At 42.4% G+C, this 27,100-nt stretch overlaps 3 protein-coding genes across 3 annotated transcripts; 2 read left to right on the top strand and 1 right to left on the bottom strand.

Annotated features, from left to right (window-relative positions):
• The first annotated feature begins 1,845 nt into the window (after positions 1-1,845).
• Positions 1,846-7,327, top strand: lrrc8da (leucine rich repeat containing 8 VRAC subunit Da). The gene is made up of 2 exons (XM_084458053.1): positions 1,846-1,922; positions 3,971-7,327. Coding segments are annotated over exons 1-2 (2,553 nt in total). The 5' UTR covers positions 1,846-1,921; the 3' UTR covers positions 6,523-7,327.
• A 1,653-nt stretch (positions 7,328-8,980) lies between these two features.
• Positions 8,981-16,498, top strand: LOC311325382 (DBIRD complex subunit ZNF326-like). Its single transcript, XM_084458073.1, has 10 exons — positions 8,981-9,161; positions 9,441-9,533; positions 9,631-9,940; positions 11,104-11,182; positions 11,385-11,454; positions 11,577-11,724; positions 11,825-11,885; positions 12,937-13,067; positions 14,043-14,132; positions 14,244-16,498. Exons 1-10 carry the CDS (start codon positions 9,094-9,096, stop codon positions 14,262-14,264), a joined length of 1,071 nt encoding a protein of 356 aa, XP_084314199.1. The 5' UTR covers positions 8,981-9,093; the 3' UTR covers positions 14,265-16,498.
• Positions 16,499-17,879: 1,381 nt separating this feature from the next.
• znf644a (zinc finger protein 644a) lies at positions 17,880-23,520 on the bottom strand (the record flags this gene model as incomplete). Its single annotated transcript, XM_084458251.1, has 5 exons — positions 17,880-18,075; positions 19,510-19,612; positions 19,841-19,966; positions 20,053-20,640; positions 20,859-23,520. 5 exons carry the CDS (start codon positions 23,518-23,520, stop codon positions 17,880-17,882), a joined length of 3,675 nt encoding a protein of 1,224 aa, XP_084314377.1.
• Between the last annotated feature and the right edge of the window lie 3,580 nt (positions 23,521-27,100).

Below are 27,100 nucleotides of genomic sequence, written 5' to 3'. Positions count from 1 at the left end.
GGACTATTCCCAGGAGTTTATTTTAACATTTCGCTTCATCAGAAACCTTCTGATGAAGATCTTGATCGAAAAACTCCTGGGAATAGTCATTCATATTACTTCCAGTGTGCAGACTCTACTTTTTTCATTAACTTAATTAGCCAGACATCCTTTTAGCCAATGGATTGAGACAAGTTCAATAATATAATTAGGGATGTAACGATAATGATAAACCGCAATAACATTTGATTACATTTATTGCGATAAATTTATAATTAAAACCGTGTTTGATTTCCGTTCTTTGAAAAACTCTAAATAGAATTATATTAAAACCACTTGTTAATCACTTTGAATAAAAGCTTCTGATAACAGACTAACACGGAAATGGACACTAGCCTATGGGGGCGTGCCTACCAGTCATTAATTGCCATGGAGATAGTGTGTAGGCCTACTGTATGGGCTTGTTTGTAACTGTGCCATTCATGCAAATTCACAGACTGACTTACTTTATGAACAACAATCCAAGTCCTGTCAGTTTGTCTGCAGAGCTTGTCAAATGATGTGTCATCATGTAATCAGTATTATTCTTGGGAGTCTCTCTCTTTTGAATAATTTACTATCCATTCAGCCTTTTGTCAACACGGTGATCTGGTTGCTAGGGCATCTGGGTATGTCTGCTGCCTCGCCTAGAAGACAGGCCTAATGACATGTTGGCTCCCCTGGCCGATACTGCTGTGACCATAACCACAGCCCCCACCGCCTCCACGGCTGTAGGCCTAAGCCCCGTGGTGTCAGATGTCTGTGGGTCTGACACCATCTGCAGGTCAGGAATCAGAGCACGGTTACACAATCAGAATAAGCTCAGCTGAGTAGGCTATGCGTATTTAACAGAAGGAATAGCCTAATGTATTTACACTCTACACGATTATGTAGCCTACTTAATCTCATTAATGACCAAGTGATTATTATGATGCTTGAGTAAGGCCTCATATTTATACAAGTCTGACTCAGCACATCTCATGTCTAGTAGAGCACGACTTTTTTCTAACTCACTTCCCCCTGGGAGTGGGGTTGAGCGAAGTGAAGGGTAGCTCATTCTTTTCACATTATCTGGCCAGGACCGGTTAAAACCTGTACGGATCTCAATAGACACTTCCTCCCTGCTGTGCATCGGTGCAGCAAGCAACCGAATCCAGACACAGCTGGAAATTCAGCATGACTTCAGTCTCTCCCTGGGTCCTAGATTCCTACTGTCCGCATATTTCACAAGGGAAAATTAGAATGTATTTGTCGTACGGGCTCATGATGAGTTGAAAGAGGGAGGGAGACAGATCTCAGCCTGCAACCGGATAGCTGCAGCCATGACACAATGTATTATTTGACAAATCTATTAGGCTACCGGTTGATCAGATGGGCTACATTGTAACAGTCTCAGACACGCATCGGTGAAACGGCGGAAGAGAGGGGCCATTATGTGGTTGGTCTAATTTACACGCAGGTTAATCCAAAAATTAGTGGCATCTGCGTCTGAGACCTTGGCAGAAGGCGTCGGAGATTAGATAGTTGTGACTTTCGGACGTTGAACTATGTCGTCCACCAATGAGAGACGCCGGTAATAACGCTCTCCACGGTTCCGTATTGGACCTCCCTTTTTCTTCGAATTACGTATTACTACGCACGGTGGTAGATCTGCGCAAACACAGCTCTGCTCTCCACGCCGCGGGCTGGTGTCTCAGGTATGTAACGTTATTTAGCCAGTATGTAAGTCGGGGATGTTTCAGACAACCGCATTGTAACGTATCGCCTCGTTAATAGGCTACGCACAAGAGTCATTCCACTGATGACTGTATTTTAGAGGCACGAGTTGATGTCTGGACCCTGAGGGAAAACTGGAATGGGAAGAAAATACAATTTAACTTACGTAGCCTAGCCTGCGACCGAAAGTAAGTATGGTGGTTAATTATTTTTTATTTCACAGACGTTCTCGTAGCTACATGACAAACTGGTATGTTAGGCCAATTTGTAGCTTATTTGATGGTGGGAAAGGACCGATGTGTTTACGGTGATGCAGTCTGTCCGCGGTTACGCAAATGGGACAAATAAGAAATACTGTTGTAGTGTTTAACGTTGTGCACATGCTAGTTACCCACGGCACTTATAGGATACAGAAAGTCACCTGACCTCAACATAGGCTACAAGTTCATGTGGGAACTCCGAGCGTCTCCATTTGTCCTCCCAGAATGTTTAGGCGAGTAGGACATAAGACAAGATGGTCTAGTCTAGCCTATGCTACTCCATATGGCCTGGCGTGCTCGTATTTTTTTTCTTCCTTTGTCTTAATCCTGTCTCCCTCCTCGGATCCTGTTCCCTTGTTATTTATGCAAAACGTATGGCGGTGAAAGCAATGTCTAGTGTCTACTAAGATATCTGGTATAGTCCCCCCACCCAAATACATTTATTTGCCTTGTGGACAACTGTTACATGAAAAACGTCTCTTCGAATTAGGTTAAAAAATGTTCAAAATGTAGGCCTACATTGCTCAACCCAGCGTTTGATCTATCGTAAATTAATATATAAACATTCATTATTAATCATTAATAAACAAGGTGTCACTTTGATCCATGAACACTGAATCACAATTGTATTTTATAGGAAGAACGGTAGGTCAATATAGGTCAATATAAAAAAGGCTTTCCTATTATTGCCTATAATGTTCCTAGAAGACTGGCACTGGTCGTTTAGTTGTGCCAAAAGTCTAGGTTCAAGACCTATGGGAAGGCAGCTATAGGCTATAGCCTACATATTAATAGGCTACTCAATTTATTTGGTTTTACTAGAACTTGTAGCCTATTTTAACAAACAGCAAATTTAGTCTCCCAGACTTTGTCATCCCTAATTTTATACACTTTTTTTTTAACTCTGTGTGTTTATATGAATATAGCCTACTTTAGATTCAGATCTTTATTTGTCACATGCAAACTTACAGTGTATAATCACAGTGGAAATGTGGCTGCCGGTGTTGTGCCGAAAAACGAATGCGAAACGAAACGAGTGATATGATTTCCCCCCCAAACCCTTTCTTAGGATTGCAAAGTCTGATATTGATCAAATTCGGCACACTTGCATATGATTAATAGTCTTATTTCATTTTAGGGGCTTGCCGAAATCTCATCATTGTATGTTCTGTCTGAGTGGAATAACTAGGCCTATACATTCGAAGATTTTTCAAGATGCCCACCCACATCCATTGTATGACCAAAACGGTGGTAGAACAATATCAGACTTTCTCAAAAGTGCTAGTTTTGTCAACGTTTTGATCTGAATCATTGTATATGATCATAAGTAACCTTAAAACAGGGCTAAACATGCATTTTCCCTTTACTACTCCTTTACTGTTTATGGTCAAATGTTGATTTTACACATTCTAAAACCCACTGTTTAGTCAGCTCAGCTCAGCTGGGATTGCTGTGCTTTCCCATTTTCGAAATTGAAATAGACTACGCCTCACCAAAAAAGGAACTACAGGCTTCCAACCAGAAAAACAAAAGTGACACTAAAGCAGATTTTTTTCACCATGAAAAATTATGTATGCCATTTGTTCTACTCTGAACGTGAGCAATAAGGGAGCTTAAATACTGGACTTAAAGGGCCTTCTGGCAATGTAGTACTATCTACATGTTATAACTGGTCAAGCTCAGAATGGGCAGATTTTGTTGGTGCAATTATTAGATGTTCTTGATTCTTGAATTCAGTGATTGAATTCATTGAGTTCAAAGATATATAAGCCACTGTAAGTTTTATGTAGGCCTACATTAGTTTGATAAGGAGTAGCCTACTACATGCAGTTTTTGTTTGAAACATCCCCAAAACATTTTTCAAATCTCTCAAATGCTTTTCTCTGCTTATTCAGGCAATGCTTTGTTAGAACAATATGTTCTAAACTAAAACATCAAAACTTTCGTTTTGAACAATATGTCTTTTTCCATTGCAGTGATGTTCACTCTGACGGAGGTAGCCTCCCTGAACGACATCCAGCCGACCTACCGCATACTGAAACCATGGTGGGATGTGTTCATGGACTATCTGGGGGTGGTCATGCTCATGCTGGCCATCTTCGCCATGACAATGCAGATCACAAAGGACCAGGTGGCGTGCCTTCCCTGCCTGGAGGAGGCGGAGGAGGCGGCAGGTCCAAACTCCTTCACAACACAAAGTCCAGCGGAAATGGCACCATCAGCAGTCAGCAGGGTTGCTGCACCGCTGCCTACTAAAGATCTACCAGACAGCGCCGTCCACGAGATTCACGTCACTCACATGCACACCGCTGCGAAGGCTGAGAAAATGATTGGGCAGCCCCAGCCAACAGGGATCAGAACTAATTTAGATTATCAACAGTACATTTTTGTCAACCAAATGTGTTACCATGTTGCCTTGCCCTGGTACTCAAAGTACTTCCCTTACCTTACCCTTATCCACACTCTTATACTTATGGTCAGTAGCAACTTCTGGTTCAAGTACCCCAAGACAAGCTCCAAGATTGAGCACTTTGTGTCCATTTTAGGACGGTGCTTTGAGTCTCCTTGGACCACAAAGGCTCTGTCTGAAACAGCCTGTGAGGACTCTGAGGAGAACAAGCAGAGACTGACAGGCACTTCCTCAGCACCAAAACAGGTGTCATTGGAAGGTAAAGAAGACGGCAACAATGACAACCCATCTACTCCAATGCTTGGGAATACCGGAGTGAAATTCTCAGCAGATAAACCCCTCGCTGAGGTCCCAAGCATGACCATCCTGGACAAAAAAGATGGAGAGCAAGCCAAAGCTCTTTTTGAAAAAGTGAGGAAATTCCGTGCTCATGTTGAGGACAGCGATTTCATCTACAAGCTCTATGTAGCCCAGACCATTGTCAAAACTGTCAAGTTTATTTTGATCTTGTCTTACACATCAACCTTTGTGGCAGCCATTAGTTTTCGGCACATATGCGAGCCAGATATTAAACATTTAACTGGGTACACTCAGTTTTTTTGCACACACAACATGGCTTTTATGCTAAGAAAGCTTCTTGTCAGCTATATGGCCATCATAATGATCTATGGCATGGTGTGCTTGTACACTCTCTTTTGGCTGTTCAGGCGACCCCTAAAAGAGTACTCCTTTGAGAAGGTCAGGGAGGAGAGCAGCTTCAGTGACATTCCTGATGTCAAGAATGACTTTGCATTTCTTTTACACATGGTTGATCAGTACGACCAGTTGTATTCCAAACGGTTTGGCGTGTTCCTTTCTGAGGTGAGCGAGAACAAGCTGAGGGAGATTAGTCTGAATCATGAGTGGACCTTTGAGAAACTGAGGCAGCTCGTGACCCGGAATGCCCAAGACCAGCAGGAGCTCCACCTCTTCATGCTCTCTGGTCTCCCCAACGCAGTGTTTGATCTCACTGACCTGGAAGTGCTTAAACTGGAACTGATTCCAGAGGTCAGGTTCTCAGCCAAGGTCTCACAAATGACCAGTCTGCAGGAGTTGCACCTCTGCCACTGCCCTGCCAAAGTGGAGCAGACAGCCTTTGGCTTTCTTCGCGACCATCTCCGCTGCCTTCATGTCAAGTTCACAGATGTTGCTGAGATTCCCCCATGGGTTTATCTATTGAGGAGTTTGAGGGAGCTTAACTTGGTAGGAAACTTAAGCTCTGAAAATAACAAAATGATTGGACTTGAATCCCTTCGAGATTTAAGACATCTCAAGACACTGTACATGAAGAGCAACCTCACCAAGATGCCCTCAAACCTCACTGAGCTGTCCCCACACCTGAACAAACTTGTGGTGCACAATGATGGTACTAAGCTATTAGTTCTGAACAGTCTCAAGAAAATGACCAACTTAACTGAGCTAGAGCTACACAACTGCGACCTGGACAGGATCCCCCATGCTATTTTTAGCTTGGCCAACCTTCAAGACCTTGACCTCAAATCCAATAACATTCGCACAATAGAGGAAGTCATCAGCTTTCAGCACCTCAAGAGATTGACCTGCCTCAAACTTTGGCACAACAAAATCATAACCATTCCAGCGTCTATAGGCCAGGTCAAGTGCTTGGAGTCGTTGCATCTCTCCCACAACAGCCTGGACACCCTCCCCCCAGCGCTGTTCCACCTCCCCAAGCTCCGGCACCTGGACGTCAGCCACAACTCAATAACGGTGATCCCCCCGGACGTGGGTCTCCTGCAGAACCTCCAGCACCTCGCCATCAACGCGAACAAGGTGGAGGTTCTGCCCAAGCAGCTGTTCAGGTGCACCAAGCTAAAGGTCCTGTGTCTGTCAAACAACGCCCTCACCGCACTGCCCGAGACGGTGGGCCAGCTAGTGCAGCTCACTCAGCTGGAGCTGAGGGGGAACTGTCTGGACCGCCTGCCCGCACAGCTGGGGAACTGCCGCCTCCTTCGTAAGAACTGCCTTGTTGTCGAGGACCATCTGTTTGACACTTTGCCGGTGGAAGCGAAAGAGAGTATGAGTCGGGAGGCAAACGTGCCCTTTGCTAGTGGCTTATAGCACAGAAACACAATGACAGCTCCTTGATAGTTTTAGCCCTTTAAGTCCTCATGGTGGAGTGATTCACTATTATTTCTACTATTATTCACTGAAACAACTGAAACAACTTTTATTGATTATTCTAATGTATTGTCCTAGATGCACTATATGGCACAATTTCCTAGAAATGTTTTAAACCTACTTAATAATAACGTGAGGAAGAGTGCTTCTCCTCAGTGCAGACTGCTCTGTTTTAGCACGTTAATTCAATTATTGGCATTGAAGTCTTTCTTTAATGTTCAAGACAAAGCTTTTAGTTTTCAGTATAGAATTGCCTAATGATATTACTCAGGTATTAACCATGGGGAACGATCTTTTGCCTTAACTGCTGCTATTTCTCAGTGAAGGCTTTCATTCTAAAGGCCAAAACCAAAGATTGTTCATTTTGTCTGTATCCACACCACCACTATTTACATGATCTTTCAGAGAAAGAACACATGGCTCTCTTTTCGGTAGTAATTCACTTTTGTCACAATCATATTTCATTCATTTTCTCCCTCAATGAGTCTGGTAGTCAAGGCATATAATGAGTTTTTGATGTTCTCTGGCCGAGTAGAAAGAGTTGCACTTTTGTCCTCTCATGTTAGGGATTGTATGCTTTACTTATTATGTCTTTGCACAGCAAAAAAAAACAATGTTTTTAAAAATGTAATGTTTTCAAAGGATTACACACCTGTTCAAAGAAGGTTGACAAAAGGGAGGCAGATGTTATCTGACTTAATAATTATGTTTTCCTACAGTAAAATGTTTTTTCAATTCAGCAACATTGGGATCTTTTTTTTTTTCAGTTTTACAATGATGTGCTAATTTCATATTTACGCTTTGCAATGTATTTCTGTATCCAAGTGTTCACAGTTACAGAAACTACCATTACTCATTACTGATCATATGTTTAAAGTCCAATAATTTACGGCACAATCAGTTACATAAATAAACAGATTTTAGACTCGCTTTCCTTGTTGTTGTTCATTTGTTACAGGTCTTTGTCTCAACGCACATATATATATATATATATATATATATATATATATATATATATATAAAACTGCAATGGCGTCCTTCCTTACGTGCAGCAATTTTTTTGTATGAGCAGCCAATATGTAGCTATCCAGGCATGTTTCAGGCACATTGGTAAACAATGGTAGACCTATCATTTTGGAAATGAAGGACAAAACCACTCTGTGGCAATCTTTGGAATGAGTAAAGTTTCCATTACATGGACCAGCACACAGACTCCGTTGTCTAGTTTGCCTAGGAGACCTGAGGGAGGTCATCATTCTCTGAGTTCCGTATCAGACCTGATGGAGATTTTAATTGTCTGAGTCAGGAGAGCACACAATACTGTATCTTATCGGTAGATTATCAGAATCTGAATTTGGTTTATTTGCATTTTCACATATAAGGAATTTGGCTTGGTGCACGAAGGACTTTAACGTGAAAAATGAAGCACAATATTAAACAATAGGTAAGTTAAACAATAATAATAAAAAAAGGCTAAATAATAGAAGTGAAGTAGTGACCAGGGTGAGAACATTGATCTTCCCTGCCTGCTTCCTGGTCCATGAGTCGTAGGCTACAGGTCCTGGATAGTGTGCAGATTGCATCCGTTGACCCTCTCTGCTGACCGAATGATGCACTGCAGTTTGCCCTTGTCCCGGGCAGTAGAAGCTAAACGGTAATGGATGAGTCGAGGATGGACTCGATGATGGCCATGTTGAACTGGACCATGATTTTCTAGCACGTTGAATTTCTTCAGCTGGCGCAGGAAAGACATCTTCTGTTGTGATGATGGAGTAGATGTTCTCCCACTTGAGGTCCTGTGATGGTGCCCAGGAACTTGAATGAGTCCACAGAGTTAATTGTCGAGCTGTTCGGGACAAGGGGGCAGGAGCCAGGAGGGGAGATTAGGCTGGTGTCATTGCAAATTTCAGGCATTTGACAGATGGGTCCCTGGAGGTGCAGTTGTTTGTGTAGAATGAGTAGAGCAAGGGCAAGGGCATGTAACCTTGTCCCCTCACCTTGTGGGGCTCCAGTGCTAAGGGTCAGAGGATTTGAGGTGCTTTTTACTGATGAATCAGCCATCATCATAGTCATGCCATCATCAAGTGTGCCTGTATAGACCATGGATATAGACCATTGACGGACATGGCTTCTGCCTTTGCAATTTGCTGTGACTGCATGTAGGTTTATGAATCATCTCAGGACCCGATCTGGAAATAGCCTAGATCTAGTGCAACTTTGAGGTCTGATCAATTTGTTGACAGGCATCTAATCAGTGGACTCCAACACAGCAGGGGGCAGTATCACACATTCCAGAGGAGGTCTGTACCATGGTACTCCGTTGCTGCTGTACTTGGAGATGTTGCCCCCTACAGGCAGGTTTAGGAGTTGTAGCACATAGTAGCGAGTTGATTTGACCAGCCAACTAAGAGCGATAAGCGAACGAGAGCTAACTGCAAACAAGTTACTTTGAAGAACAGGAATGTGAATGCATATTTTTCTGCTTTAATTGTTAACTGCAAGTGGCTTGGAATGATCCGCCGAAATAACGACTCGTTTTATGGGCCACCGAGGGGTTCAAAGCAATATTCCCCCGAAAGGTAGCACTAAACCAGCTAGCAGTATGTGGCTAGCGATAAAAATGTTTGTGTGCTAACTGGCTAGCTACTTTGTTGTGGCGAGCTAGCGCTAACGTTGTTCGCTTACGCTAGCTGGTTAGATAATGTAGCTAGGCTAGCTAACGTTAAGCCTTTTAACGCGCATGATCGTGTCATACTAGCTAAAGCTAGAAATATCCAGTTCTGCAAGTTATGCATGGCAGCGGTGTCTTGATGAATAAAGGTTAACGTTATTCATCTCGCTCCTTTTTGATTCAACAGAACAGGAACACGCTCTGTTTACATCCACAACACAGGGCACCCTGCCTTCAGCCCAGCATCTTTCAATCCTCAGGATAGAAGCAGCTCAGAAAAGTAAGTAGAAGTTACACTGCATTATAGCTCTGTTAGTTAAGACTCTTGATATTCATTTTAAAGGGACCGTGCTAAGATGCACTTTTAATTTCCCCAGGGCTGTGCTCTACGATCCATACGATCCTGGCTCTTCAGGATCTGAGACGGAGGGTCATGAGGACCATCGCACTGGCCATCAGCGAAGCGCCCGTAGAGTTGTATATGACGGCCCTGCGCACCACGGTGACTTCCCCTGGGACTCGACCTACTCGAAGACCGGCTCCAGACCAGACCAGCTGAGCCATGGGCCTGGCCCCTCCACCCGGCCGATGGCCACGCCCGGAGCCTCGCTGTACCCCCTTACCGCTTATGGAGGACGAGGCGCAAACGGGGTAGAAACCTCATCAGTTGCTGCGTCTGACAAAGAGGTGAGAGAGGAACACTTCCTGCGGTCCCTCCTGTAGTATTCTGCATCTGAGGGATATTGATAATGTGTTGCTGAGTAAGGGTGCATTGAGACCTAGCTTGTTGTAATGATACCGGGAGCATTTCCCCAGTAGACCGGGTCGTTTGGGCATATGTGAACACAGCAATCGCTCACGGCTCCGGAACAAATCAACCGGGCTGAGACCACCTAGAGAGGGTGGTCTCAGTCCGCTTGCAGTCACCTCGCGGGACGATTCGTTTGCAGTGAGAACGCACATTACCCACAAACCGATACAACTCATTGTTGTACCCTGCACTGTCTACAAAGTATACAAACTTGTTTAGCAAGCACAGTAAGGAAATGGGTTTTCAATGTTCTGTTGACCAGTGTGTCTTCTCCTGATCATATGCAATACAATAGCACATTGTTGTCTAGCCGCAATCGTGATGACTACTCAAACTGGATATGTTGTCCATATACTGTACCAAACATATAAACCAGAGAAGACCAATCAACGCAATTATACACGCACACCGCTGACGCACCATTTTTGATCACGGGTCGATCACCGCTGTCAGCGAAGAAAGGATTTCCAGAAATCCAAACTTCCCGCAAAATTTGGACCAATCGCAAAACTGTTTACAAGCGCATGGTGTTGAAGGCGTATTCAGAACCAGAACAGAGCCGGAGATTGTTTGATCTGTCCATATTGCTGTGTGAACACGAATCGAGCTAAGGTCGAAGTGCAACATTGTAACATATTATTCTCTGAATCGGAACAAATTCAGGTATGAAAGTGGCCTGATATAACTGGCCATGTTTTGACATGGCCATGCAATGTTGTTATATTTTCTTGCCTCATAAAGCCCCAGTCAAAATGTGTAAACTGGTTAAGTTAGTACAGTTTATCAGTAAATGTGTTGCTATAATAGGCTCTGGGCACCAACTTCACTATTTCCTGAAAGTCACTTGGCTTCTTTATTTCCTGTCCAATATGATTGGATTAAGTGATTAATCAGGTGTGCGCTGGGTCACTTAATCCAATCATATAGGACAGGAAATAAAGATGCCAAGTGACTTTCAGGAAGTAGTGGAGCTGGTGCACAGAGCCTATTAGAAAATGGATGTGTGCCCAGTTCTCATCAATAGTGCCCTTATCCCCAGCGGGCCGCTGGTGCTTTGAGGATAACCCCACCCAGATTAAAGGTGGACTACCAGCACCAATCCGGATTTGGTGGTACAGGTAAAACAAAAAGCCTAAGACATGGGCCCGAAAACAACCTCTATCCCATTGGTACATGTGTAGAGAATGTACAAGCAAGATGGTGTGCATGTAACCAGTCATCCAGGACAAAATGTAGGCACTGATATGGCTAGGATAAATATTGAAGAGAAAGGGAATGGGCTGGTCAAATTAGTGATTGAATGATTCATTCTTTTCTTAGGAGTGGACCAGATCAAGACCACCCCAGAAGTCTCAAGGAAGAGGAGCAGAAGTCCATCTAAAGAGATCAGGTTAGAACATTTGCATGACAAATCTGACAACGCACCAGTTTAGGGTACTTGTAGTCAATAGCCAAGTGATTATAGTGGTGGTTCCATGGATTGAACAGGCTCGCTTCTATTGTTGTTGGCAGAGGCTTCTTTTCCTGTGATCTGTGTGAGGTTGAGCTGTCTGAAGCAAAGGCCCTTGAGGAGCACCTAGAGTGCAGGAGTCACTGGGAGACCCTGGAGCATATTCAGCTGCAGAACAAATATGATGACATGGCTATTGCCTTTATACAGGTATGGAAAGCAAATCAACTAGTGTCACTGAAATGCCTTGAGAAATTGTCAGTTGTAATTCATGGTTCTGGTGATATGTTTCACTTTGTCCATGATTTAGGAGTCAATGTTGTACAAGGTCCGAAAAGGTGATGAAGTGATGGATGATGGCGCCATTGATGGTAAATGTATTTTTACATTTTATGTATATTAATTTGTGATTGTGCGAGGGTGTCGTTGGAAACTGTTTGGTAAAGGGCAGGCACTTTCAAAAATACTTGGCAGGTGATTGGATGACCCATCTGTATATCACCATCTACCATGGGCTAACAGGCCTGTCACATACTGTCCTCACACCTAAACCACGACCACAGCTGACAGTAGTTCCTCTTGATTGGCCCGAAACAGATTTATGTTGTCTGGCCAGACTCATCTGCAAGAGAAACAGAATGTGAGCTCGTGAGATCAGGATGACACGAGGCTAGAAATTATACTGATCCATGTAATAAGGAAATCATCATGAATGTAATACATACATATTTCATAACAGCATTAAATGAGGTATTATAGCCTTTTTGAAATACATTACCATTACAGTCATTTAGCTGACGCTTTTTTACAAAGCGACTTACAATAATTGCATTTAACGTAGGAAAAGTCAGTGCACTACAGGTGCATCTTTTTCTAAAACAAGTGTCTAAGAACATAATGTAGTGCTGAAGGCAAAGTGCAAAAATAGCAAACTAAAAATACAATAGGGAGGACCCTGGTAGTACTTCTTGAAGAGGTGAGTTTTGAGCCTGCAGCGAAAGATGGGCAGCGACTTTAGAAATCATTCCTGTCTTCTCTCCATTTCATGAGTGCCTTGTACAGGAACCAGGGGGCAGGCCAATCAACAATCCTAAGGGAATAAATGCCTTTGAAATGTTGGAAACACTTCAAAGTACTTATTTTCCTGTGACAAACAAAAAGGTTTCCATGACCAAAAGTATTTTTTTTATCTGGGCATTTTGCCATTACAGCTATTCATGGACATAAGACAGTTTCATGGAAACTCACTTTGATAAGAATGTCACACTTTGTTTTCTGATACATTTAAAATGGTGGTATTCAGTTCTTCCAACAGGTGGTTGAAAACCTGGCTATTGGCTTTACATTAGATGGATGTAGCCTACTGTATCAGTATCTAACAGGGGGTTTGCTTTCTTACATTAAATTAATTTGTTTTCCCAGAATTGCGTGAGAAAGACCACATGACCAAGGTGGAGATGCTCCACTGTGGACCATGCAACGTTTACATCCCCATGTCTGTGTCCTCTGTACAAAACCACCTCAACTCTCAGGAACACTTAAGGAATAAAACGGTAAGAATGTCATGTATGCTCAAACCTCAGTGGCGCAGAACCTGATTATGGTTGAGATTACGTTCCCTCCTTTGCTTGATTATGGTGACCTGGCATGCATGCATGCCTCTGCCCAATGCTTACAGTATATCGGCTGGAGACGGTGTGCTACAGTGCCCTGACGTTTGTCACAGGCTGCAAAGCTCTTGCTCACCATTGAACCCTATATGCCTGAATTCAGTGGCCTTCATTGATCTAGCGTATACTTTCTCGTTGGCATATATTTCTAAGTCCATTCTTGGTTTGCTTCCCTCATACTTAAAACCAGTAATTCCTGCTTGTGCTCAAACGACACTCTCCTGCTGTCCGTCCCTTAAGTTCACACAAAACTTGGCAAAAAGGCCTTCATGTTCTCTGCCGCTGCAGCCTGAAACCACTTGCAGACAGACTTGCAGCTTGATAAGTTGATCCCGATAAGGAGGTTAAAGAGGTAGTGAAGTGGTTGCAGGCTTAATCTATTGGAGCCTGTAATTGCTTCCCTGACTAGGTTCCGTCTCCTCCTTTCTCCTTTTAGGCCCAAGTCTCCATTTGTTATGTTGTGAACTTTGTTTAAATGTTGTTTTATGCAGTGTTGAAATTTTAGTGCTGCTACTATCGTGTGTTATGTGCTTTTTACGTTACCCATCTTGGTTGAAATGTTATTGTTGTTGTTTGATGCTGCATGTTGCCTGAAACTTTTGTGGCTATCTTGGCCAGGGCTCCTTCGAAAAAGAGATCTAATGTCAACAGGACCTCCCTGGTTAAATAAAGGTTTATTTAACCAGGGTAAATTATTGTTCAGAAATTAATGTGTTCGATGTCATGGATCAAAACATGGCCTATGTATGGTCTTTGATAATTTTCTGTTCTTTTTATTTATTTTTTGACCTGGCATGTAGTAATTGAAGTACACAACATCATGTTAATGTCTGCAAACTTTTTGTTTTCCCCTGAAAGGAGTTTAGATTGAAGCAGAGAGATGCTTGCCTCACCGCTGCAGAGACCCTGATGAAACGACTGACGCCTCAGTATGCCATATTCCTTGAGGTAAAAGTGTATCAGTTCTGTCTGAACACAAATGTGAATTATGCTATTTTTATTTGATGATGCCACCTAGACAAAACATGTTGCATTAAAATGGAAACATTTATCTTTCAGGGCAAGGATCCTTTTGAGTAATGGAATTGCATGAGACCAAAAGGAATAACTAACCCCAACAAGTCCTGAAATATGCTGTTCCTGTCAAAGTTTAAAAATAATTGTCATGGACCACCAACTGACCCTAAAACGCACAGACAGAATCGATGAAATTCCTGATCTGGACATCGCAGTCATGTTTTTTGTTTTGTTTTTTAAGCTCAAGCTCAACAGCTGTATTCCTGAAGTGTGGGGAATACAGTACAGTTTGGGACCTGGTGGTTGTCATATTTGAATGACAGTTTTCATGTAAGGACATGTCTCAACTACTTTGCCCGTTGTACAGATATTAAATACATTGATTAATTTTGGGAATTCAGGGTTTGTAATACTGTAATGTGTTTTTGACAAACAGATTTCTTTACTAGCTTTATTCATTTTAGTAGTTGATTACAAAACTGTAAAAATATATTTTTTTGTCTCATGCCATGCTCTGGAGAAATGTGCGCGGAGTATGGAGTAAGTTTAAACATAAGTGGGCCTGGAAGTAATGTTCATCATTGTAGTATTGTTACTCGGGTCCCTGCAGTGTTGGAAGTGTACATTGTCTTTCAGGCAGAAAAACTATGGGGAATAATGGGACAATGGGATATAATAATGGGAGCAGTGAATACATGCAGAACTGCCTTGCATGTAAATACTATCTGTAAGAAATGTTTATACGTTTTCTCTTCATTTCAAATTTGTTTTTTATAATTCAGAAATGTATATGACCTAATTTTATGACCTAAATTTACATTTTAATGTTGAAGTGTTGGAGTTAGAATAACAGAAGCCTTGTTTATATTCAGTAGCTAGGACAGCTCCAGCATATGGTGAAAAAGATAAAACACTAGTCCATGGCTTAACCATTTTTTATCATTCAGAACATCACAAAAAATGTTTTCAGCGTATTTGTATGATATACATTGAAACATAAATTATTTAAAAACACATATAAACATAATTCTTTGAAACAGTTAAGAACATTAAATATACTGTGGGAGAGTTATTGATGAAGGACGGTAATCAACGCTATGACTGCATAATGATCACCCTAACCCTATGAATGAAAGTTTGAGTTGGATTAATGCTGAAAATCACGGTGGTTGAAACAGAATCTTACCACCGTAAACTGGCATAGATCTGTTGTTCCTTTTGTTCTTGTGATAACCTCACTGTATTACCAGTATTGTAGTCAACTTTCAGGTAGAATTGTTATTTACTTCAGGGACTTCCTATCCAATAAACTAATGGAGTCTATGGTCATGATTTGAATACATATCAAAATACAAACAAGATTGTATTAGTCACTTTTTGTTTATGTCTAGTATAAATGTGAATATTGGTAAAAGGTGCTCCCAAGCTGGACCAAATGAAGACATGAGAAATCTGAGGTAAAAGTTGTCATCAGAAATGGATTTTACACTGCGTTACTGCATGAACACATGAAAAATGGCCTGCTTGAAACAATAATCCAAAAATGGTCTAAGTAAAATAGAGATATGTAACAATATCCACAAATTTAAAATTATTTTTTAAAATGGTTGGTATGGTATTTTTCTGACTTCATGTGATACTGAGTACTTACAACTGAGAACCATGTGTGCTTTTGTAATATTTGGTGGCGTGACATATTCTTAGTTGAATATAGTCAATATACACTGCTCAAAAATTAAGGGAACACGTAATCATCACAGTATAACACCAAGTCAGTTAAACTTGTGGGATATCGATCTCTCTTAGGAAGCGTAAACGACTGAATCAATTTCATCTGCTTTGGTGCAAATGAAAGCGACAACAGGTGGACAGGAGAGGCAAAGGCAGGACAACCCCCAAAAAGGAAAGGGTTTTGCAGGTAGTGGCCACAGACCATTTCTCTCTGCTTATCCTTCCTGGGTGATTTTTCTCTTAATTTTGCATTTTGCTTGTCCTCTTGTCACTACTGGTAGCATGAGGCGGTACCTGCAGCCCATTCAGGTTGCACAGGTAGTCCAGCTCCCATTGTCAGACCTTACGCTGGTGCAGGACAATGCCCAGCCTCATGGCCAGAGCGTGTAGGCAGTTCCTGGATGACGAAGGCATTGATGCCATTGACTGGCCCTCACGTTCCCCAGATCTGCATACAGGCACGCAGATGCCATACACACTACTGCGCCACATTATGCGTTGTTGTGATGAAATTCACACCAGTTGGATCAGCCAGTGATCTCAAATTTTCACTTTGATTTTCAGTGTGATTTTGAATTCAGCCCTCAATGGGTTAATGATTTTGGTTTCCCTGACCGTTCTTACATCATTTTGTTCTCAATGAATTACATCATTTTGTTCTCAATGAATTACACAATGTAATCAAAGATTTTCAACTTGAATATCACGTTCATCGAGATCCGCAATGTGTGATTTAAGTGTTCCATTAATTTCTTTGAGCAGTGTATAAATCATATACATTCACAAAATGTACTGTACATTAATTTCTGTATTGACCTTCTAGACAGCAAAAAGATGAAAAATCATCAAGATCTAAGAATAAAAATGCACATGTATGGTTCTTTGCCTGTAGGGGTCAATAATGAATGTAAAAATGGTGAAAGACCATCCAAGGTACATACACACGATTGCCGTGGATACACTGTGATTTTAAAAATGGTATTGTCGGTGAACCCCTCACACTGCACAACGAGTTTCAGTCCTACAGTCTCGGAGCCAATCAGACCTTGACGTGCATGCTCTCACTGTACAATTGCTGTCAGCCACAATTGCTTGTGCTGCGACTTGAGCAGTTGTTGAAATTAGTTTCATAATTTCGAATTGAACACAGCTTTTAATTTAGTGTTTGTCAATGTCAGTCCTACACCAACTTATGCTGGCCTTTCTCACCGATTTCACTGTCGCAGACAAATTTCCAACATCTAAATAAAATCATGACAATTTTGATAGAGTTGTAACGCGCTCCCGTCATCTCGGTCGTTTGGTGTAAGGTGGCAGTCTGATCCGTCTTAAGTCAGCTGTCTTAAATCTTAGTTATCTGAAGTTTTTAGTGCATAATCCCAGTCTTTGCCAGATCTTAGTTTGTGACTAAAAACTTGACACATTGTCTTTAGATGTTTCAGAGGGTGTCAGACTAGTGTTTTAAAAGTATTTTCGAAGTCTTCTAGGCTAGTGTATGGTAGGAATTAGATACAATCTCTTTCCAACTGTACTTTATCCATCTGTAATGGTAGGAAGTGGAAAAGTAAAAAAACAAAAACAATAGCGTTCCCTCCAAAGCTCCACCAATCTCTCTTACAGTGACTGGCACAGCTGAACACAAGCAGCAGCCTCTCTTTTTGCCCTGAAGCGATGATTTTGGGGTGGATTTATGTGCAGAATCGTGTCGTAGCACCACTCACGCCAGAAATGTGTCGGGAGGCCGTCGCCTGGGCTTCAGAACGCAGGAGCAGTTAGTCACTGATCTGTGACTCCCGCACAATGTGCGACCTTACGTCATCCTGATTTGACCTTACGGCGTATGATTTCTCGACACCTACGTAATTTAGTCTGCGACAGCCAAATCGTGAAGAAATCGCACAGTGTATCCCCGGCGTTAGTGGATAGTGTCTTAAAGGTCCCCATAGCTTAGGGGGCAGTGTGGGTGGTCAGTGGGAGGTTCTGTTGGTTGGTGGTGTGAGAGTGAGGGTCCTTGGGCAATGATGTGACCTCCACCATGCTGGCGCCCGTGTGTGGGACACTGGCATTCATAATATGCCTCTGGAGATGCTTTATCCAGTCCTCCTGGACCGACAAGGGACCCTGGAAGACTAGGTCGCAAAACCTGCAAGGCAGATAACAGCAGAGAAGGATTCCCTGTTCAGACAAATCCTCAAAAGGCACAGTGGGCAACAAACGGGACGTCAGAACACACTGAGCACTTCTTTCAAAAACATTTCCCAGCAAGTAGTCAAACCGGAAAGTCTGCAAACCACTTTCACCTTCTCCACGTTTTGTTACGTTACAGACTTGGTCTACAATAAAGTTAATTTTTTGCCTCAAACATCTACACACAATAGCCAATAATGACAAAAGTGAAAACAGATTTTATTTTACTGACAAAAATAGGTTATTTAGGGGTTACATATCTGTACACACCCTTAGCCTAATACGTGGTTGATGCACCTTTGGCAACGATTCCAGCTTCAAGGCATCTTGGGAAAGAAGCTACGAGCTTGTTTCTGGAGATTCTTGCCTGTTCCTCCTGGCATATCCTTGCAAGCTCCGTCAGATTGGATGGGTAGCGTCGGTACACAGCCATTTTCAGCTCTTTCCACAGATGTTCAATTGGATTCAAATCTGGGCCCTGGCTGGGCCACTCAAAGACACAGACTTTCTCAGAAGCCACTTCTTTGTTCTCTTGGCTGTGTGGTTTTGGTCATTGTTATGTTGGAAGGTAAACCTTCCCCCCAGTCTGAGGTCCAGAGCGCTCTGGATCAGGTTTTCTTCAAGGATCTCTGTGTACAGTACTTAGCTGCATTCATCTTTCCCTCTATCAGGACTAGTCGCCCCGTTCCTGCTGCTGAAAAACATCGCCACATCATGATGCTGCCATCGCCATGCTTCACTGTAGAGATGGTATTAGCCCAGTGATGAGGAGTGCCTGGTTTCCTTCAGATGTGACGCTTGGTATTCTGGACAAAAAGTTTTATTTTGGTTTCATCAGATGAGAGAATATGATTATCATGGTTTGAGAGTCCTCTAGGTGCCTTTTGGCAAACTCCAAGCAGGCTGTCATGTGCCTCTTCCCGCTGCTGAAAAGCATTAAGGACTGGCTTCCGTCTGGCCACTCTACTTTAAAGGCCTGATTGGTGGAGTGCTGCCTGGAGGGTTGATCTTCTTAAAGGTTCTCCTATCTCCATAAGGATTCACTGGAGTGAGTGACCCTTGAGTTCCTGCTCACCTCCCTGATCAAGGCCCCTCTTCCCCAATTGCTCAGTTTGGCAGTTTGACATCTCAAGCAGTATCAGTGGAAACAAAATGCACCTGAACTCACTTTTGGGTATTATATCAAAGGGTGTGCACACTTGTGTACATACATGTATGATATTTTACATTTTGATTTTTAGCATGGTTTTGGTATAAATGTCTAAAACCTGTTTTCACTTTGTCACTATGGCCTATTTTGTGTAGAATTTTAAGGCAAATGCACTAAAACGTGGAGAAGGTGACTGTATGTCAAGCTTGGTAGTATAAAGACAAACTAGGCCTGCAGTACCTGCACGTGAGTCTGTACATCTCCTCAGGTGTATGTGGCACAGGATACGTCTTCTTCTTGGAACCAGGCCTGGACCTTTGCCTCCTTTGTTTACAGTCATATGCTGAAATCACCAAGAGAGCATTAATCAAGAGTTTTTTTTTATTATTTTTTTTTAGCTCTGCAGGGCACAGCAGACCACGCCATTGATACAACAGGTACATTCACCCAAATCTGGAATGGGGAAAGCATTTTAATAAGTCATGAGTGAAAAATGTAGAGCGTAGGTCTCCAATAACATAGAAAAAATGGGCTACTGCTATTGCTACTTCGATGATGCCAAGACACTTACTGGTTCCTTCAAGTAAGGCAGTCCTTTTCCGTTTTGCATATGCCCGTAGGTGATTGGACAAACTAACTCCACTATGAAAGGTTGCATTGCAATGGACACACACCTTCCTGTTGAATTCCCCTTTCTCTGTGAAACCAAATAACAAAAACAATGTTTGTTTGAATCTTCCGTGGCACAATTTATTACTGAGAGTGATAAATCGTCAGTCTTACCTGATGTTGAGTTTGGCAGTGTTGTCGTGGCTCGTGGTCCTGTAGTGTGCACGTTGTTGTTGTTGTTTGAAGTCCCTGCCAGAACATTTTTCATTGTATGAGAGCTCTTCCACTTGGAGTCCTCTTGACATTTCCTCTTCTTCAGAATTCCTATCAAGGCACTCGAGAGTGAACCTTTAACCTCTAACTTAGTGTCTGCTTGTTTCTTTGCAGATGCCTCTGCTGATAAGGAAAATGTGGGCACCACTGGTTTAGCATCATTGAAGAGGTTCTGAATGGGATCATGTTTGTGGATTCCAACGGATGGAGAGGTCAGACGATCAACACCAGCCTGCTTTGAGATGGCCTTCAGCCGGGAGGGCTTACGCTTCCTGCCTATAACTTGGAGCGCCCTCTGGAACTCTTTCTTGTCGCGCATCAGCTCCCGGAGCAAACATAAAGGGGATTTGTTCTTGGTCGAGATGGATTTGCCAAGCCGTTTCAGATGGCCCCGTATGTGGTTGGAAAGCCCTGTCTTGTTGTCGAAAGAGTCCCCACATAATGGGCAGGAGTGGGAGCACTGTGACTCAGAAGATTCCAAAATGAATGCTGCACAAAGACAAGAACAGAGATATATTCCTTGCCAATACATATATTACACAGAAAGAAAACTATACTTGACAATGGAACAATAATGACAGTAATCAGACTTCACTCAAATTCAATGAAAGCATTTGAACAAAGAACTGAAACGCATACAGTCTAGCAGAACCAAATGTACTCAACAAAAAAACATAAGACAAAACACAAAATTGCAGTAGGCCTACCCTTTTTCAATCGTCTGATTGCTGCCATCCTGCGCCGAATCCTATGCCGAGGCCTCTTGTCTTGAGAAGCCACCTGTTCTGGTGGCACCACATGACGGGCATTGTAACTCAGTCCAACCCTGTGCAGATGTCCTCTTACATGATTGGATAATCCAACACCTGACTCAAAAACTGCTGGACAGTAAGGGCAGGTCTTTTGCTCCATGTCCAAGGCAGACAAATCAGCTTCACTGAATGTTTCATCATATGGCACTGAGCTAGACTCAAAGGGCTCTCTGAAAACCTGTGCTTCTATGCATTCTTCCTTGACAACAGGCTTTTGCTGAGAATGGCTCCCAGTTTGCAAGTTTTGATCTTCCTCCAATGAGCCCTCAGATGCTCCGAGCGCTCCCTTTGTGGACGTTCTTCTGCTGAAGGTACAACTCATGTCCGGTTTCTCTTGCTTAATTTCGGTCTTGTCAAGAAGTTTGGAACTTGCATCTGTATTGCAGTCACTTAAATGCAGGGCTTCCTTTTCATCACTGTCCTCCATCTCCTCCATCATGTCCTGCCTCTTAGGACTCGCCACATATTTTGATATGATGAAGCAGGACTCCTGGTCAACAGCATTGCGATAAGGGGTGGACATTTTCCTTTTGGAAGGGTACTTCTTTACAACCTTCTGCTCAAAGACTTGTCCAGACACATCCTTACGGTTGAGGTCATTGGCATCACAGCCCGAATCGGAGACGCTATTGTCCAACTTTAGTATTGGTAAATGTTTGTGGCCATTTGAAGAAGATTTGGGATTGTCAGAGGTTACTGTCAATGTTTCACCCTCATTTTTGTCCTCATTTTTGTCCTCATTTTTGTCCCCATTAACGTCCCGAAAAAATGAAAATCCAGTGGTGACATTAGGTGTTTCATCGTGGAGAGTCTCGTCACGTTTTTTTTGACGAGACAAGAGAATGTTTATTGACTTGTCGAGCTTCGACTCAGTTATTTGAGATTTGAGGTATTTTCGCTCTCTGCTTACAATGTTATCCTTTTTGAATAGATGAGATATATCATTAGATTCGCAGGGTAAATCTCTCTTCTCCTGGGAGGCCTGGTTCTCTACAGAGAGTTTTGAAGTTGGCACTGAAGAAACAGAATCTACTAAGGGGGATTTACAACTTGGCAAATGCTGTTCAGAAGTTGAATTAGCTTTTTTTTCTCTATCCTGCAAAGCTTCATATTCCTCGTATGTCTGATGATGACGAAGCCCTAAGTGATTCTTGAAGACGTTCTTACTTGAGGTTCTATAAGAACAAAGGGTACAGGAGAAAGAAAAAGATGTTTCATCTTCGCCCGCCTTAAAGATGTTGCGCTTCCTTGTCTCCCCCTGTTTTTTGCTGACAGTATGCTCTTTGTTCATATGTCTCTCGAGGTCAAAAACTGATGCAGCGAAGAAGCTACACTTCTCACAGTCGTAGTACCACTTGTCCTTCTCATGGGTCTTCGCGTGTTGAACAAATGTGTTGGCGCAATTGGTTCCGAAGCTGCACTGTGGGCATTGTAGCCTAGCGTTTTTACCTTCATCCTTCAAGTCATTCATCCCCTTGATCTCCTCCATGAGTCTCTCTCTTCTCTCTTCGTGAGTGGTCATATGTCGGAGAAGCATGCTGCTAAAGCGAAAGGACTGTCCACACTCCCTACAAATGAAAGGCTTTGGCGTGCTGATCTGACTGGGTGGATCTGGGTGACTCTTCATATGCCGCTGCAAATGAGTTTTGTCTTTGAAATGAACGCTGCATTTTGTACAAGGGAAAAATGATGGCTCCTCCTCAGAGCAAGAGTCTGATGATGATAAATTGCCCTTCAGCAACGCAAGCCTGCTTTTCTCATGTGGATTTCTTGCTGGCACGCTGTACTTGAGTTGGGTGCAGTTTGCAGTTCCATTGGGATACTGTGCTTTCTTCCCCGTGGGTGATTGTGGTTTCGAACGTTTCCTTATGGTTTGGACTTCGTTGATGGGAACTGGGTCTGCTTGATCACCCTCATCCGACACATCCTCTGTTGACTTAAGGCTCAAGTCAGGGTACAGTTCCTCTGACGGATCCACCATAACCACCATGTCCATTTTGCGTTTCCTCCTTCTTTGGCTGACAGGGGGAGGGACAACCTCTGGCTCTTCCTCCACCGGGGAATCACCATGGTTTTCCCAAAGAAATTGCATGAACTCTCTTTGAGGGTCCCAGCTAAGGTCATTGGCACTATCATAATTGTCTAATGAGCTCTCTGATGACTCCACATCAAATCCCCATATTCCTGTAGTGTCAATGCTCTGCACAGTCTTCAGTTGAGTAATACTCTTTTCCTCCTCTTTTTCAGTTGACAAGCTCTGGAGATCTACCGACTCCAAAGCTTGGTGTGAAGATGGTCCATTCACCAAAGGTCCTGCAGATAACATGTCCGCGTTAGAAAGAACATCAAGGACGCTACTATTCTGTTTCAGTGGAGAAGACTGGTGCCTGTCAAAAGTGTTCATGTAGGTCATTGGATCTTGTTCCATTGACAAGCCACAGGCACTGCTCTTAAACAAAGACATCTGACTTCTTATTGGTTCTTGTAGTAGATCCAAGGTGTTTATAACAGGATCTGCATCTTTGTCGTCCCCATCAATACCAGTAAGATCAGACATCTCTCCAACTGAGCTCTAGAAGGGAACATACAGAAAGAGACCATGAGGATGCAGTGATACGAAAAGAATGCTTTCTTGCTGTGCTAGACAAACAAGCTTCTTTACATAGTTTGGAAAATCATTGATGATGGGCTGGTCTTGAGACACTATAAATAAGATATGCCCAGGGGGAGCACTTGATTAAAATCAGGTCCATGGAATGGCCTAGGCTGAGCACAGCTATGGGCTTTGCATGTGAAAGGTTTAGGGAGGTAGAGTGAAACTACAATTTCTATGATAATGAGCACAACTAGGCAGCTAAGGGCAGGCTACTTGGTCTACACCGAACTAGCTTGACTACTATCATAATCCCATAGAATGCTTCATTGTCAGACCACTAGACTACAGTACTTACTTGACACTTGAGTAGCTTAGTTTGAAGGATAGACCTTCCAAACCCATATCTAGAATATGCACAGCCTACTAGCAAATGTTAAACAACTGGTAAACAAGCCAATAAGATGAGCTGATCTGCTAGCTCGCTTCTACCCTCATTGAGAAGAGGAGGCTACTCAAGAGACTGGCAACTGATATTTCAAGTTTGTAAACTATTTATAATCGCATTGGTACAGAAATCCATCCTACAAATCCAAACATTTTAATTGGTCTACCATGGAACATCACACCAATCATGCAAATTATTCTGTATGTTAGCAAGCTAGATGTTTAAAAGTCCCCTGTTGTATTCCTTTTAAACAAGTTACTATAGGTCTCTGGGGGCCCCAAAACATGTCTTTGAATATATTTGTTGAAAGTACCACTCAAATTAAGCATTCTAGTAAGCCTCTATACGCCTCTGTTTCAGTCCTGTTCTCGATGGGCCGTTTCTGTGTCTGTAGCTTTAAATGCAAATGAGCTGCTGCTCCCCACTCCAAGTTCAAACAATGCAAATGCAGCAGGGCGTTTGTGAATAGTAAGTTAACAAAAAAAAAAATCAGATGGGTGGCTGTATAATTCTCCTGTTCCGACATCATAACAGGGGGCAAATCTGAATGGCTTGTTGAATCACGTCTTTTGAATTTGGCTACCCACAAAAAGAAAAAGATTAGAGCTTTGTGCATCAATGTATTAATTGTACACAAAAGTTGCAAAAAATATGTAGTAGCCTGCTTACACTTTGCACTTATATGATTGACAGTAACAATTGACTCTTAAGCATACCTAGGACTGGAATGAGGAGCTGATTAGTACTGACAAGATACAGTAAGGACATGTGACGACAAGAATTACAATGTACCTGTACTAGTTACACATGGCAAATAAACTTTCTATTCTATTCTATTCTATTCTATTCTAGCTGTCAATGATGACGGATGTCAGTGCAACAACAACAACAGATGACAGTATAGCAGTGTAATCGAGTAAAAGAGTCCTTGTGAGTCTTGAGTAGGTAGCGAGTTGTTGGTTAAACTCACTCTCCAGTATAAATGCCGTCCACCCACACCAACGAAGAGCTAGCTTTTCATTGGCGTAGCTGGTTAAAACAGTATCTGTCCCGCGGAAGACCGGGTACGAATCCAACCCTCCCTGGGCATGCCAAAATGTATGGGTTACACTGGCCCGTGACCCCGGATGTCTTGTGGTGGGGAAGTGAGTTTAGGGGGGTGAGTGTAACCAAGTAAAAGAGCCCTTGTGAGTCCTGAGTTGTTGGTTAAACTCACTCCCCCAATATAAATACTGTCCACCCGTGCGGATGAAGAGCTAGATAATGTATGGGTTACAGTAGCCTACTAGCTAGGTAACGTAGCCTGCTAGCATTTATTCCAACCCAACCAGCTAAGTAAGGGGGTCAAAGTTCAAGGCACAATGTTATGACGAAGTAGTATGTCCCAATGCATACTCTGCATACTGCATGCAACAGTATGTAGCCTACTTATTAAGGGCATCTGCATGGCAGTAGGCTAACTTTACTAATAGTAAAAAGAAAAAGTATGCGATTTGGGTCTTCTTATTTCAGTGTGTGTTTTAGTAGGCCTATCAGATACCCAATTGTATGTGCACAAGCACTGAAAAAGTGAGTTTTTCCCAAATAGGGGACCTTTAATGTGAAAGTAGCATCTGTGTTGTAAGTAACGTACCAGGCCACCATAACGATAGCTGGCAGTCGTCATCACAAGAAAGAATTTGCAAAGAAATGGTATTATTTGCTGGCTTACACGGATAATGCCCGTTAATAAACTGCAAATCAATGAATTCTACGTTCAAACTTTCAGAAGTAGCCTAGTCTAGTTCAGCTTGCTCACTTGGCAAAATCAACTCTATCCCTAGTTAAACCTCTGAGCATACACGCCGAGCTAGTAACATTAAGGGGTCTGTACAGAAAATAGTGCTACAGCTAACAGGCTAGCTTCTTCTCGATAATAATGTGTTGTTAGATGCTTGCAGGAGCTGGCTAGCTACCGATACAGTCCATTAATGTCTAATACCAAGACCAAAACCTCAAGCAAGACCTCAAAAAGCACCAATTATTTCTCTGCAATAAATAAACATGAATGCATTGTTGAAGAATATTGTAAACATCACCTCTGTACGACGTAAATGCAGACAATGTGCACTTAAATCGCTGCATTGAATTATTTCTCACTTTCGTCTTCCATCCATTGCACGGTCGCCATTTTCCTTGGTGGTCTGTGTGGACTAAATCATGGGTTTACAGAGGGTGGAAGCGAACCACAATACTGCAAAAATGCAATTAAACATTTAGATTTCACAACACTACATAGTGCAATACTTTAATACTTACTGTGTATTTGACTATGTTTGTCAACAGTTTGCCTTTTTTTTTCAGAAGCTGCGATTGATGTTGTGTAACAATATTACTCTACCCCCCAAAGGAACGTGGTTTATTCCAGATAGGTGGAATGAAAAATCCAGAGTTAATGACAATCTGTTTAGTTCCAAGGTAGAGGATCTTAAGGTTGATAACGAGTAATCATTGTTTAATAAGATCCAGCTAAAATTGAGAATTCAAATGGTACAGTTCTCTATAGCATTTTGTTTTTAAACCCCAAGATAGTGTAACAAACCACTAAAGCCATCATTATAAATTCCACACAACATTGAGAGTCCAGTTTCTATGCGATCCAATATCCAAATTCTTGCATATAAAATATGATAATTATATCAATAATATATATATAACATAAAATATATAAATATATAACAGCCTATGGTATAATTTAATAGTCTTATACACCCATTTGTGATTGGAAGTTTGGAACTCTGGCCATTCAGGCCATCTGCGCGGGCACAACCGCCTCGCGCTCACCATGGATGTATATTATATAACTCGTGCCACTCAAGTCTACTGCCAAGACAACTAACTAGGCACACAACCGCCAGCGAGAAATAAAATATTCATACGTGAGGAAAGGAAACTAACTATTTCCCATGTAGCTAGCTACCACAGTAAGTTGTCACCTAGTAGGCCTCTTGCCTGCTACTGCCTATCTTTTGGGGGGAGGATAAGCAGTGAGGGACTAGTGTTAGTTAAATGCCAAGAGTGCTGGCAGTTACCTAGCTACTTAACGTTAGCCAAGCT

Source organism: Borostomias antarcticus (assembly GCF_949987555.1).
Source record: "Borostomias antarcticus genome assembly, chromosome: 24".
In the NCBI taxonomy this organism is placed as follows: domain Eukaryota; kingdom Metazoa; phylum Chordata; class Actinopteri; order Stomiiformes; family Stomiidae; genus Borostomias; species Borostomias antarcticus.
Note: the sequence above shows the minus strand (reverse complement) of the source record. Positions and strands in the feature narration are given on the sequence as shown.